The sequence below is a fragment of the Centruroides vittatus genome, unplaced genomic scaffold (genome assembly GCF_030686945.1).
Source record: "Centruroides vittatus isolate TY-2023 unplaced genomic scaffold, ASM3068694v2 scaffold_944, whole genome shotgun sequence".
Classification (NCBI taxonomy): Eukaryota; Metazoa; Arthropoda; class Arachnida; order Scorpiones; family Buthidae; genus Centruroides; species Centruroides vittatus.
In genome coordinates, this window is record NW_027122722.1 from 2,704,764 (window position 1) to 2,719,478 (window position 14,715).

A 14,715-nucleotide genomic window follows, 5' to 3' on the forward strand; every position below is an offset into this window, starting at 1 on the left:
CAAATTGCAGCCCAATGAATGTGAATAAAACTAAGGTAATGGTGTTTGAACACAAAGGTGAACAAATGGATTGCATAATTGTGCTGGATGATGAACTGGAACAAATGAATGAGCTTGTATATTTGGGAGGAATAGAAAAATTGCTTTCTTATTGCATTTGGACAGAATCAGATATGTTGTAATAACATGGTGTTTGTTGTTAGAATAATATTATGAAAAACAGTGGTGTATCCAACTAGCATATCTAGATATTGGAAAACACAGTTTTATAACCATGATAATTTGTGGGCTACCAGCAAATATGCAAGCTATTCTTTTGCAGCACAACCTTACTAGAAAGTAAGACTTGTGTTGCTATGAATAAATTGGTACCGACCAATAAATATGTTCTGAAGAAGATCGAACAGAAGGGTGAGAAATTTTATGGTAACTGAAATTTCTCCATAGTCAATGAATTTGATAATGATACCACTTTCAGTTGTAACTATTTAGATGAGAAGCTGGAAATTAGAGAAGATTCAAAAAGTGAGTAAGAGAGGCTCTAATGATCCCTCTGACAAAATCATACCATTGCTTAGTCACGGCTTCTAACAATCCACAAATTTTTCCAGTGAAAGTGAAAGTGCATTGCTTAGCCTTTTCAGATCCTGGATTCACACTCAACCTAATTTGTCCTAAACTAGTGGATAAATGCAAACTAAAATCCCACCAGATACATAGTTCTAAAATCATTTAATGGAGCATTTAGTGTATATAAAGGTGTTTTGGCCTGTATGAAGTTTAAAGATTGTACTCAACACATACTTGTAGAAGTGATTATTGTAAAGGAAATGGACTATAATGTATTGTTACAAATTCAGACATTAGAAAAATTGAATATCTGCTGGAATTTTAGTAAACAGGAAGTATTGTTAGTTAAAACAGATAGGATTATATTACAAAAAGAAGACATTTTGCAGCATTTTCTGGGCATCAATAAACCTGATTATATCAAGGTCGCTAAGTTTACCATTGATTTCAATATAACAGACACAAAGGTGATTAAATGTAAACTCTATCAGTTGTCTCGGGACAAATACCAAAGGCTAAGGGCAAAAATAAAAGATTTGTTAGCTTAAGGCATAATAGAAGAAACAATGTCTTCTTATGTTTCTCCTTGTGTTTTTATTCTGAAGGGTAATGGCAGTTATCGAATGGCCTATAACTATATGAAAATCAGCAAAGTTATTGAATTGGATTGCCATCTTTTTTTCTTTAATTGGTGATATAATAAATGGATTTGGTGGTTGTAAATATTTTACAAAAGTAGACTTAAAAGATTGATTATGGCAGGTTGGGATTAGCAAGGAGACTAGAAAGTACATGGCTTTTATTGCTCCATTTGGACACCATCAGTGCACTCTTTTGCCTCAAAGTTGGAAGAATTCACCTGCATTGTTTCAAAAAAATTATAAGATAATGGGGGAACTTAAAAAATGGAAAAGTCTGAAATTATATTGATGATATAAGCACAGGGCTGATGATGAAATAAGTAATGGGTAGCTCACTTTCCAAGTATTATTAACTTTATTATAACCAACTTTATTATTAACATACATTAAATTTTGATTTATTTAAGATCAAGTTCTTGGGAAGAGTTTTGTTTTTATCTAGAGACTATATATACTTATAGAAATATTGTAGTTACAGTATTAGTTATACAACATTACTTGTAATATGTGTGATTTCAAATTTGTCTAAAACAGGAACTAAAGATGTGGGAAAAAGTAAACAGGCACATACCATAAAATTTGTTGACTAAATATTGTCTTTTTTTAATCTGTTTTGTTTTCAATTTGGTCTCATTTTGATCAGTTTTTATTTGAAAATTAGTTTACAATATTACTTTATGGAATGATACAATTAAAAGAAAGATTACAATATTTTATTTTTATATATGAATTATAGCAGTGTTTCTGTTAAGTTATTTATTGTTCTAGAGAATTAAAAAACACAGAGTTAATTAAAATCAAAAACATAACACAAAAATAAGACATTTTACGTTGAAATAAATTGGCCTTGAGGGCTACATGTTGGATAAAGCTCACGTGAAATGAAGTTGAGCTATTTAGAGTTTAGGAAAGATTTGCCAATTGTTAACTGCTGAACAAACATCAACATCATCGGCATGAAGCATAGAATCATTAATAAATTGAATATTTGCCAATTAAATGATATTTGGAACAATTTATGAAGAATAACTATTTTTTTTATTTACAGATAATTCTGCAGATTTTATTTAATATGTAATTAAGTTTTAAATCTTTTATTTCAGTTTATTCCATATTAATATATTGAATTTTTGTTGTATTTTTTATTAAATTTAGTGTTTTGTTCATATGTTAAACTTCTGAATTTATTGTGCATATTTGATCTATTATTTAATATTTTAATATTATTTCAAAATTCAATGTAGCAGTTGTTGTTGATAATAATCATTGTTTATTATTAATAAATGATGATCACAAATAATAACTAAATAATAAATTAGAATTGATCACATTTAAAAACCAACCATTTAAGAATATAAGGAAGTAAAGGTGATTACCTTAAACTGTAAACAAGTTTTAATAGATGACCTTTGATTTATTTAAAGTAGTAGTAGTAGTAGTAGTAGTAATATATTAAAATGTGGAATGCTGTTTGATGCCAAAATACTCAGAATGAGGTTTTTATTTTGTTACTCTTATAATATTGCTTCATATTTTGTTATTAAACTGATTAATAAAATATAAAATAGTTTTTGCCATGATGTAAAAAATTTGGAAAAAATTTTTATTGTGATTAGTACTGTATGGGTACTACTGTGAGGCACATCACTGTTTTTACTGCCGCATTTGTCTGTCATCATTGTTTGTCTGGTCTGTTCGAGGCAGGGCTGTGGAGTCATGTAAAAATCTACCGACTCCCACTCTGACTTTGACCAAGGGCAGACTTGTTAACAAAATAGGCTCAGAAATCCTGAGGTCATCACATGACTTCAGAATAAAAGCTTCAATAAGTAGAGTTATAATAAAAAATAGAACATAGAAACTTTTTTATTCCAAAGCTAAAAGACTCCTCTAAGTAATGACATAGTCAATATATAAATATGTATTTGATAATTTTTACCTTGCACATACATTAAACTGAGTATGTATGCACATACATTAAACTAAGGCAAGAATAAATACAGTTTAATATTTAGACTGGTAAAGAAAACGGTTGTTTATTTTGCCATGTTGATTAATTTATTATTTTCCGTCTCTGTTATAAACTGAATTACTGTTTAAAAAATAATTGCTTCTATTAAGTCAGCATTCATTGAAGCTCTTAAATTAGATTTAATAATTTTAAGAGTGGAAAATAATGCTCTACTGAAACTTGGGTTGGTGGCAATGTTGTATCTTGGATAATGTCTGGATAGTGCACTATTACCATTTTAACATCATTAAGTGCCGTTGCACCTATTAACCTGTCAATCTTTAATTAAGAACCAAAATTTAATAACATTAATGTCCCTTTATACACAAGCTACCGTGCCAAATTTCTTAAACTTTATATCCATTCTGAGATATTGAACAATATCTCAGAACAGAGAATAAAGAAATTAAACAAATTAGATGTCAACATATGTGAATAACATAACATAACATAAGAGTATTATTATGAGAAATGAATGACCACACACACATGAATTTTTCTTCTTTGACATTTTTTGGGTTCGGTAGGTCTCCAAATGTATAGTTTTGCAAAAAACTCTGAGGGTCAAATTTGACACGATTGCAATACTATTCCGTTTTATATACATAACAAGTTTGGAAAGTAAAATGGAGTTGGAGTCGTCATATTTTTGATGACTTTGACTCTGACTAAAACACCAAAATTCCACAAACTCTGACTCCACAGCCCTGGTTCAAGCAAGGTCTAAAATTGCACAAATTAGTTTAATTAATGTTGTATAAAACTGACTGCTCATACAAGTTTGTTTTAAACATGTGACTCAAAAAGTCCCAAAATGGCGGCTCCGGTACACGTGTCCTGACCTTCTTATATAGATCTTCAGTTCAAGGTCACTGCCCTTTGCCACCTGGTGGGCTTTTTAAAATTTATTATCTTATATTTGAGGTTTTGGTTTTGATTTGTGCAGTTTGGTTAGTTGTGTATATGACTTTGTTTATGTTGTCTTGGTCATTCATTTCTCATAATAATACTCTTATGTTATGTTATTCACTTACTTATACTTAGAACTATAAGGAGCAAATTTACTTCCCTTATAAAAAGTAAACTTTTGTAATTAGGCATATAGTATTTTTATTTATTAGGCCTCATTTTATTAATCCTACTATATCATTATTTAAAAACAGTAATTAGTGTTATCAGATATATACCTACATAAATTGAGTTCTTTTGGTTACTTTTCAGATGCACACATGTGCAAATGAGGGCACAATTGCAGATGTGAATGACACTGTCAGGACCTTAATTCACAGAGCTGTAGAGCATGCTCATAGGAACAAAAATGTCACAGAAGTTATACCTATATATATGACTCTTTATGAAATACAGTCTGCCAAAATTAACCTACTCCAGGGTGCAATCAGGAATCATGCTACTTGCATTGCTAAGACTATCACATTTAACTATTCAGCTCAGGTGACTATGACAGCCTAGAGTAGCTCACTTGACTGTTTGTGGAATACTTGATGTTACATAGTTTTATGGGTTGGGGACTCGCCTCCACTTGGGTGCTGAGATGTAAGCAATAGCAAGCATTGAAGTACACTACTATATGCTCTGTGTCAGTCAAGACAAGCAACAGTGAGCCTTGACCGATGCAGAACATAGAAAATAGGTACTAGTACTTGTACTAGTTCAATGTAAAAACTGTTTTTGATCAGTAGAAATTAATGCATTTATTACTTATGTTAAAGGCACTGGTTGCCATGCTTAAAACATAATTTTCTTGCAAATGTGACATCCTCAAGGAAGATGGTGACTGGAACTGTCGCCATTGGGGTTCCATATTTTGAGGCGAATCTTGCAAAAGGTCAGAGGTTTCTTTATTCATTACTGATAAATATTGTTAGAATGTGTTAAATGCACAATAGGCCTAGCAGAGTGCACAGTGTGACTTCCTATAGAACATGGAAGTATCTGATTGTGAGAATATATCTTGCGAAAGGTCACATATAGAAGTATGGTTCCATTGAGTTTTTTGCTCCTATGAGCATGCTCTGCAGCTCTGTTAAGGTCCCAACAGTGTCATTCACATCTTAAATCTTACCCAAATGAGCCTTATTGATGATAAAAATGCCTAAAAGAGAGTTGCAATTGTCACAAAATACATCTGTATCAAGGGATCATTGGAAAACTTATTACTTTCTGATGTACATAAGCTACCTTAAAATTCAGACCTTTCATTCCTTCCTGCTGATTTCATCTTCCCTACAAATTCCCAAACCCTTTTTGACCAATTTAGACAAATTCAGCATAGTTACTCTCTGGTACTGTACAGGAATCATGGACTACCATAAAACTTGGATCTCCCCTTCTCTCTCTCCTCCTCCTCTCTGATTTCTTCTCTTACCCTCAAACTCCCAAACTTTTCAAACAATTCAAACAAATTTTGTGTAGTCTCTACAGTCCTCTAAAAAATATAAGCTACTTTAAAACTTGGACCCTCACTCCTTCTCCTGATTTCATCCTCACAAATTGACAAACTCTTTGACTGATTTGCACGAAATTTTGCATAGTTACTTTCTGCCACCCTACGCTACTCTATAACGAGGACAACTCAACTCTCTCCCTAAGTTCCCATACAACACTGGGCATTCTTTGCTAGTGTTTTATAAAATCAAATTTAAGAAACCTTCAGTATTATTATGCAAATAATTTTTTCTACAGTTTTGATTACATTAAAAATTTAAATTTATGATTATAATGAATATTTTGTAGTAAATAATTTTTAATAATTTTATATTTATAGGAATTATTTAAATTTTGTTACAGAAGAACTGAAAGATCCATTTAGGTAAATTTAAGGAATATTTTTATTTTAGATTTTATTTTAAATAATATCTTAGTGTATTAAATATTTCAAAAGAGGCAAAATCATAACATTAAAAAAATTACAAAATATATAAAATTTGGAAAAGTTTGATAATTTCTTAAAAATATGTATAGAATGTTAACATTTAAAATATTTATGTTAATACAAAGAATAAAACTTAATGCAGTGGTACCTTGCACTTTGAACTACTCTAACTTCAAATACTTCAGAGTTCGAATGCTAAATTTGACAATAATTTTGCCTTGGAGTTTAACGATGCTTTGAAGTTCGAACTGCACAACAGTGAAAAATACACTCAGTGTTAACACAATTCATCATGGATTCAAGTTGTCTCTCGCTTGTGTGCTTTTTGTGCTTTTATCACTTTAATTTTGGTGTTTAGTTGTGTACAGTGTATTGTGTGTTATTTGTTGATTTTTAACAATTTCTGTCAGTAATATTTTTGTCAATAGCTTTTGGGTGCCCTGTATGATTTGTATCCTTTAGTTCAAAATTTCTTGAATATTACTTTTAAATGTTCAAAGATTAGTAGCATCTTTCCCATACACATTATAAATTGTTTTAATTGTTTGTACAACGTTATATCCTCTCCAAAAACCAATAGAGCCTATGTCCAATATGCTTTTTATCTGAAGATATTTCTTGATGTTGTTGAAACAAAATGAGAAGAAATAAGTTTAAAATAAGCTTTTAGATAAAGAAAAAATCTCATGTTAGCAGTAATGTGAGATCATGTTCTTTATAATCAAATGTTATAATTAAATCACACATCTATGTTAAGTAATGACAGCTGTTAGTAATACACCAAAATATTTATTTATTATTTCAAAACTTTCTGTTGAACACAATACAGCCATTACTTATCAACCATTGCATTCGAGAAGTGTATGGAAGCAACAGAATCTAAAAGGAAGGTTTTAATATTGATAATTGAAATGAGAAAGGAACTTATCACGAAGCATGCAAGCAATACAAGTATGGCAGATTTAGTAGCAATGTTTAAGATGCTGATGTCAATGGTATGCAACTAATTAATGCAATTTTCATTTTATTATATAGTATTTACATATTTTTTAATTGATTTTGAATTTTGATTTATCATAGAGCATTTGATTGAGTTATTTTTACCTTAAATTATGTGTATTTGCTGTTTTAAGTTTATCGAAATGGGTATTATTCAAGGTCTGGGAATGGATTAATTGACTTTCCATTATTTATTACCGAAAAAATTGTTTCAGACTTCAAATGAGTTAGAGTTCAAATGATCTCCTGGAAAGAATTAAATTCGGACTACGAGGCACCACTGTATATAATTGTATATTAAGTTTTTTCTTTATTATGTTTAATATATATAATTATATTACATATATATATATATATTAAGTATATTTATTATATTTTATATATTAAGAAATACATTTTTGTATTTGTCATTTTTCCAGCATAAGCCAATATAAAATTAATTGATATAATGTGAAAGATAGTTTTTAAATTTTTAATAAAGAATAGATATTATAAGATTTTAAAATTACAGTAAAACCTCTTCTGATTATTACCTCTTTAGAGGAGCAATCTGATAATGTAAAGGGGGTGGTCATTAGAAGAGGTTTTACTGTAATTTCTTAGAACAGAATTTTTATTCCATAGGACTCATTGTTTTTAACTTAATCTCTTTACCTGATCAATGATCACCTGGATTCATATTGTAATTTTGCAGGATAAACCAGTAGTGGAATATAACCTGCAATGGCATATCCACAGTTTCCAGAGAAGGTTCGTGTATTTTCCTGTGCTGTAGTGCCACCATTGCATCACCATTAAGATACTGCAAGATCTAGGGTAACTGCAGAACTATAGAATTGAGAATATAATTGATTTTGAAGGAACTAATAGAAATTTGTTCATAATGCCCACTTTGTTAGTAATTGTAAGGGTTATAATGTTTTAAATTATAAAGAGAGTATTTTTAGACAAGTTTAAATTTTTTTAAAGTAAAGAAAAAGCATGTTACATGTATGGTGGAGAAATATCATTTAAAAGTGAAAAAAATTTAAAGTAAATTTAAGGAAACCTAAGTCTTATTTTATTTTTTGTTTCTAGAAAATAATTGGCAAAATTTGCTTCTAAAATTTTACTAATATTCCATTGTTATTATCTGTTAAGAAATATTTATATTGCCCATTTAACTCATAAAGTACTACTGTCCAAAATATTCACAAAATGTTATAGAATAAAGTCTAATGCAAAATTTTTGGATTTTTGCATAGTTACTTCTACAAACTTGTATTTTCTAATTTATTTTCAGATAGACAGTCGTTTTCACTAATTAGTACTATAAAATCATGGAATAATGACACAAGAGAATGGTCACCTTTGGAATATCCAGCTATATTTGAATATCTTATTTTAAAAGTAAAGTCTGTGATTACCAAGAAATGCTTAATTATAGGAGTCTTGACTCTTATAATTATTTAAGTAGTAAAGTAGGTGAAATTTTAATTAATAAACTGTCACAAAACATTTGTGTCCTTAAGACAAATGTAGCATCATCACAAACCCTATCTGCAAGTAATCATTTTGTATAGTCTTGTGCCTGTAATGATGGCAAAGTTATTTATCTAGCTCAGGGATGGCCAACATATGGCCCGCGGGCTGGATCCGGCCTGCATAATGGGTTTATCTGGCCCGTGATTAATTTTTCAATATTAGCTACTTAACTTCCAATAATTGGTCAAATGAATTTGCAATACTTCTTCATTTTAAAAAAAAATTGTAGAGATTTACAACTTTTGTATTTGTCTGTTATAAATTTACACTATTTGAAGAACGAAAGATCCCACACTCACTGAAACTCATCTGCCATTCCGCCATGTCACTCTGTTTATGCTGACATGTGACGCATAGTGCCGCCTGCCTGTAGACCTTTCTTTTTTTTTTTTTTTTGCTTGTATGTTTCTTCACATTGTAAAATGATATTGTGCATGCGTCAGGAACTTCTGTTATTTAACTTCATTTAATTTTAATATTTTGTTCAGCTTGTGACAAAATTTTTCTTTCCAATCTGGCCTGGGGCAAAAACTGTTGGCCACCCCTGATCTAACTGGACATACTGTACCTGCATAGCTGGTTACCCATACTCTTCTTAAATTTTCATAACATGTAAATAAACGTAACTGGAATGATTGAGTACATGGACAATCTCAACAAATCATATTTTCATGTACATAGCATACAGCTTCAAACTACTTATAAAGAACTCTCTGGCTATTACTGCACAATATCTACACAATATTCAATACATTATGTACTATCATTCAATACATTATACACTATCAATACAACTGCCAATTACTGCACAATATCTACTAAATTGGTTTTATAAGACATGTCGTCAATGAAAAACTAAAAATTGCAGACCTATACTAATGACTAGCAATATCATAATGGCTGTATATGCTCTTGTGTGGCAGAATACAGAAACATGTTCTGGAAACTTGTGGATACCTCACAGAAAATGGCAAGAATGAAAATAAAACCTTTATTTTCATTAAACTTGTTCTCTTGTATATCCCATGCCTTTGGGGCAGTTGTTTAAAAGATGATTATTGTTATGCAGTTTAGAAGTTGCCATCTCAAGCATTGAAATTTTAATTTTTATACTTCATTTCTATTAACAAATTATTGCTGATGTACTGTACATAAACAACCAAACCCAAATATTCCGTAATAATCCTATTAATTTCCAGATTATTCAGACTATAGTTTGGCTAACTATTAATAAGTTAAAAAGAAAGAAATACAAATTGGAAAAATGTAAATATTAATTACATTGGTAATCTTTGCTTTATTCTATTATTAATTAAAAATGACTAATGTTTTTGAACAGCTTGACTGTCCTGCTTCAGGTCAGTTACATGTATTCTAATTAGAATGCTCGTTCTATACCATTCCACAATTGTACTGAATTCAAATTTCAATTCTTTTCAAAATTTAGAAAATTTAAATTTACCAGATTAAACTTTACAACTAATGCATTCTATATAATTTTATATTAATATCCCATAGTCTAATTGAGGTATTATAGTACAGTAGAGTATCGATTATCCGACCCCCGATCAACCATCACATCGGTTAACCGACCACGTTCTAGTTGGCAAATTCAAATGTCTGCTAATGATGTAGCGCTACAATATTTGGCTGTCTTGGCTACTTTAATATTAGTTTTGTTAAATTTTTGTGTTTTAGCTGGCAACACTGGCTCGACCATGAAAGGGAGGCTAGTATTTAAACCAGGCTTAATTTTCTATTTTTCTTTATTTTTGTATTTATTTTGTGCAAAATAAAAAAATAATTTTTAACGATACAATAGCGATAATTATTATTTAAAAAAAAAATTTATTAGGCTTAACATCGATGAAAATTCAACGCAAAGTAGGTTAATAGCGATATACTAATAATGTATTTTTTCATACTTTTCAGTTATCTGTTTTTTCAGTTATCCGACCAACACCAGTCCCCAATTGAGTCGGATAATCGATGCTCTACTATAATTTTTTTTTTTGGAGTTATCATAAAAAGCTTTTCAAGCACATGATAACATATCTGCATCCCAGATTATACTCTCTCTTCAAGGCATTTTAAATATCTGTAACATCTTTAAAAATTTTGTTTTTTCTCAACTAAAACAATGGATAGCACTGTTGTTTGTTTCTCTCTCTCTCAATATTATATTTATGTTCTTTAATCCTGCTTTTGAGAGATCTGTTTGTGACTCCTACATAAATTAAATCCTTGTCAAATCTGTCATCCTTTAATAGTATGTTATAAACTCCAGGAGCTCTGGTCTTATCTATAATATCTTTATCATTTTGCAGAATTTGATATATAGTGCTTTCCCTTTTGTATGCCAGCTTCATTCTTCCATTATGTGTATATTGATTTCAGCTTCTTGTCATATTCCACCACTATGTTTCTAGACTCAGCTGGAGTATGTTTTGGGCACTGGGGGAACATCGCCATATGTATATTTTTCTGCTAAACATTCTATGTTTTATCAAGTAGCCATGTGCTATCGCTATTCTCCTTATGTGCTTAAGCTCTATGATTATATCCTCAATATTGGTGTAATGATTAAATGCCCTCCTAACTAATGATCTAAATGCAGCTACTTTATATTTAAATGGATCATTTGAATGAGCTGGAATGATTAAAGGAATGTATTCTGGTATACAATACCCATTGGTAAGTATGCCCCCTTCCCTAAATTTAATTCTAATATTCAAAAAATGGACGGATGTGTTCCTATGCTGTTCCAATTTCAGGGTGAAACCATATATTAATTCTGTTTAAAAAAAAGGTTTATATCTGGCTTTTTATGCCAAGTAGTGAGGATATTACTTATGTATCTATTGTTTTGGGTGAATTCTGGCATTATTCTGTTTTCTAAATTACTTATAATCAATTTGCATAGGTCACCAGATGCCAAATTTATTCTAAGCTCCGTCAACTTATTCAATATGAAGATGAAATGCACTTCAAAGATCCCGAATTATTGAAAGAAGTAAATAGGAGAGTTATTGATTTAGAAAAAAAAAAGGTCTGACTGTCTTTGCATAAGAAATACATCAAGACATTGAAATGGATTTTTATGCAACAGCTCTGTAGGCAGAAATGGATTGACTTGATTTCTCTAATTTTTGGGACGATATTTCCCCTCAGTTATTTGATGGATGTAATTAAAAGTGGACCAACTTATGTGCCCAATAAAGTGTCTAGAAGTGCTGAGGGAGCAGTTATGAATATAGGAAAGGTACTTAATGGGATGAAAGAAACCCACAAGGAGATGTACAGATGGAAAGAATTCTTCTCAGTACAAAATGAAAGAGTAGTAGAGGATGATAGGCTTTTTTGAATAAAATTAAAGCCAGTAGAAGATGGCTCATAGATAATGACAAAGTCTTAATAAAGGCAGAAAAAACCAAAGCCTTTGTGTTAATGAAAAAAGAGACCTATAAGACAGCTAGAGGATTATATTAGCAAAACAAATTGTTGTGCTAGGAATCAACAAATTGTTACATAATTTTTGAATGAATGAAGCCCAAGGGGCACAGCACCTAGTACATGTGTCATGGGCTGCTTGACTTTCCTACATCTGTGGATTTTGGTCCAAATCACACAAGGTAATGGCCAGTATCTGTCACATACCACTTCCAAATTCTAGCACTCACAGGAATATTGTTGCCATTGTCCTGTATCACTGCTCATGGAGGTCCATGGGCCATTTGAAAATCATTGGATGATAGAGCTGGGACATTGTACAGGATCCTTCCATGAAAAAATCAAAATTTGGCCTCTCCTGTCTTTACAACTGACAATTCTGTTCTTCTCAACCACTAGCTTCATATGTATAGATAAAAGGAAAGTAGAAATGGCAGTACTAGAAATAAGTGAATCATAAAATTTTAATTATGAATAGTCTATATTGGGAATAAAGAGTCAAAACTCATGGGGTGAGTGGGCTAGGTCCCTTAGTAAATATGTAAATACTGATAATGAGTAAAATTTTCATTAAGTCCAATTCCTCTTGAGATATCTCAACACCATCTCTCTCCATGACCTCTCAATCTTTATCCACCAAAATTTAATAGCATAAATGCTTTTTATATACAAGCTACCATGTCAAATTTTGTTTTTTTAATCTTTATCCCATTTTGAGATATTAAGGAAAATAGATGTACACACACATGAGCACGTGTGCATGTGTGAAATGTTTTCCTGCTTCTTCTTTTTGACTTTTTTGGATTCAGAGGGCTGCAATCTGTGGAGATTTGCAGAAAACCCTAAGGGTAAATATTTGTACCCAGGTATTACCCAGGTAATGGGTACTCAAATGCATTTCTATTCTTTTAGTTAATAAAGGCTGTCTGATCAGTCACATAAGAATTGTGTGTGATAAGTTTTCTGAAGTAACTTTATGCTCACTTTTTTCATTTTGATTGTACTTTTTACATTGTTTCACTGCTCAGAGCAAAATATTAATTATGCCATTGGATAGAAGTGAACAATATAAGGCATGATCAAAAAGTTTCCATTTAAAGGCTATACAGTCCAGATTTGGTATGCCAGTCATGCAAAAGCGCCATGACCATTTAGGCAAGCATCCCACTGCTTCACCAGGTTGAATGTACCCCGTTGGTAAAACTCCTGTTTCTGCTGCTTGAAGAAGTCCGAAACTGCCTGCTGCACTTCCACGTCCAACCAGAACCGTCGACCTTTTAAGGACTTCTTTAAGGGACCGAAGGCATGAAAATCTTGCACGGGGAGAGATCAGGACTGTAAGGCGGATGCTCGAGTGTCTCCCACTTTAGTGCGCATAACTTCTGTGTTACGACATTTGCGGTATGGGGATGTGCGTTATCATGAAGCAGAATTACCCCATTTCGCAGTTTTCCTGGACGTTTTGCCTTAATCGCACATCATAATCTCTCCAGCATTTCACAGTACCATGCCCCAGTGATGGAGACACTTGGTTCCTTGATAAGCAATGGGCCCTGGTGATTGAAGAAGAGTATAAGAGTTAGAAGAAGCATCACTTTTCCAGCAGATGACTGGCTCTTGAAGTTCTTGGGATGAGGGGATGAAGGATGACACCACTGCATGGTCATCGCTTTCTACTCAGGTTTCCAGTGGTGGCACCAGCTTTCATCGTCAGCAGCAATGTGCTGAAGGAACGTGTTACCTTCAACATTGAAACGCATCAGGTGCTTCAGGGAAACAGCCATCCGGTTTGATTGTTATTTGGAATTTAACGCCTGGGGTATCCACTGGCTGCAGACCTTACAGTAGCCTAACTCCTGCCGGATTATGTGCTGCACATTACCGAAGCTTATGTCGAGATCTTTTGAATGTGCACATCAAGAGTTACTTTAAGTGCATCAGTAATAATAGAATATTTCCTTATGCATGGAATGACTCCTAACTGCTATAATTGTATTTATATGTATATGTAACCGGTAAGTTCAATGGAGTGAGAAGACAGAGGGAGGCCATGTATCATATCTCAAAATGGGGTTAGACTTAATGAAGATTTTACTTGTTAGCATTTACAATTTTTTATAGAACTTGTTCCTACCTTCAAAATTAAGCTTTTTGCCATTTTATATTAATTAAAAATATAAAAATTTTTTAAATAAAATATCATAACAGATGTCGTCACACAGTTCTAAATATTGTTGCCAGGAAAGTTAAGCAACTTTTTGCTGGATTTTTTATGAAGAGAGATAAGCTTTGCAAATAATTTAATTCAATTTTTCACAGTTTTAATTTTATTGAATTAAAATCAACTTTATTTCACTGAAAAATTTTTGGTGAAATAAAGAAAATTTGCTTTTATGAGTTTATTACTAAATTATCTTTGTCAACAAGTTAAGTAGATAGTAAAGAAACTATTATTGAAAATGTTTAAGATATTTGTAGTTCCTATAGTTAAATATTTTAGAGAAGTTACTTATTGAATGTTTTATGAAATATAAACATCTGAATAACCCAATGTATTACAATAAGAGATGGTGCTTAATGTCTACCTCTAACTTCTAATCACATAATTTCTAATTATTAATTGTAGC

General features: G+C 31.5%; 1 protein-coding gene across 3 annotated transcripts in view; it reads left to right on the forward strand.

Annotated features, from left to right (window-relative positions):
- LOC136990498 (Y+L amino acid transporter 2-like) overlaps positions 1–14,715 on the forward strand; it is an 86,710-nt gene that overhangs the window by 39,630 nt on the left and 32,365 nt on the right. For all 3 annotated transcript variants that reach the window (XM_067288891.1, XM_067288892.1, XM_067288890.1), the window contains one exon: positions 6,008–6,052. In XM_067288891.1, coding sequence (XP_067144992.1) covers positions 6,008–6,052 — 45 coding nt within the window. The remainder of the gene's footprint in view (positions 1–6,007; positions 6,053–14,715) is intronic.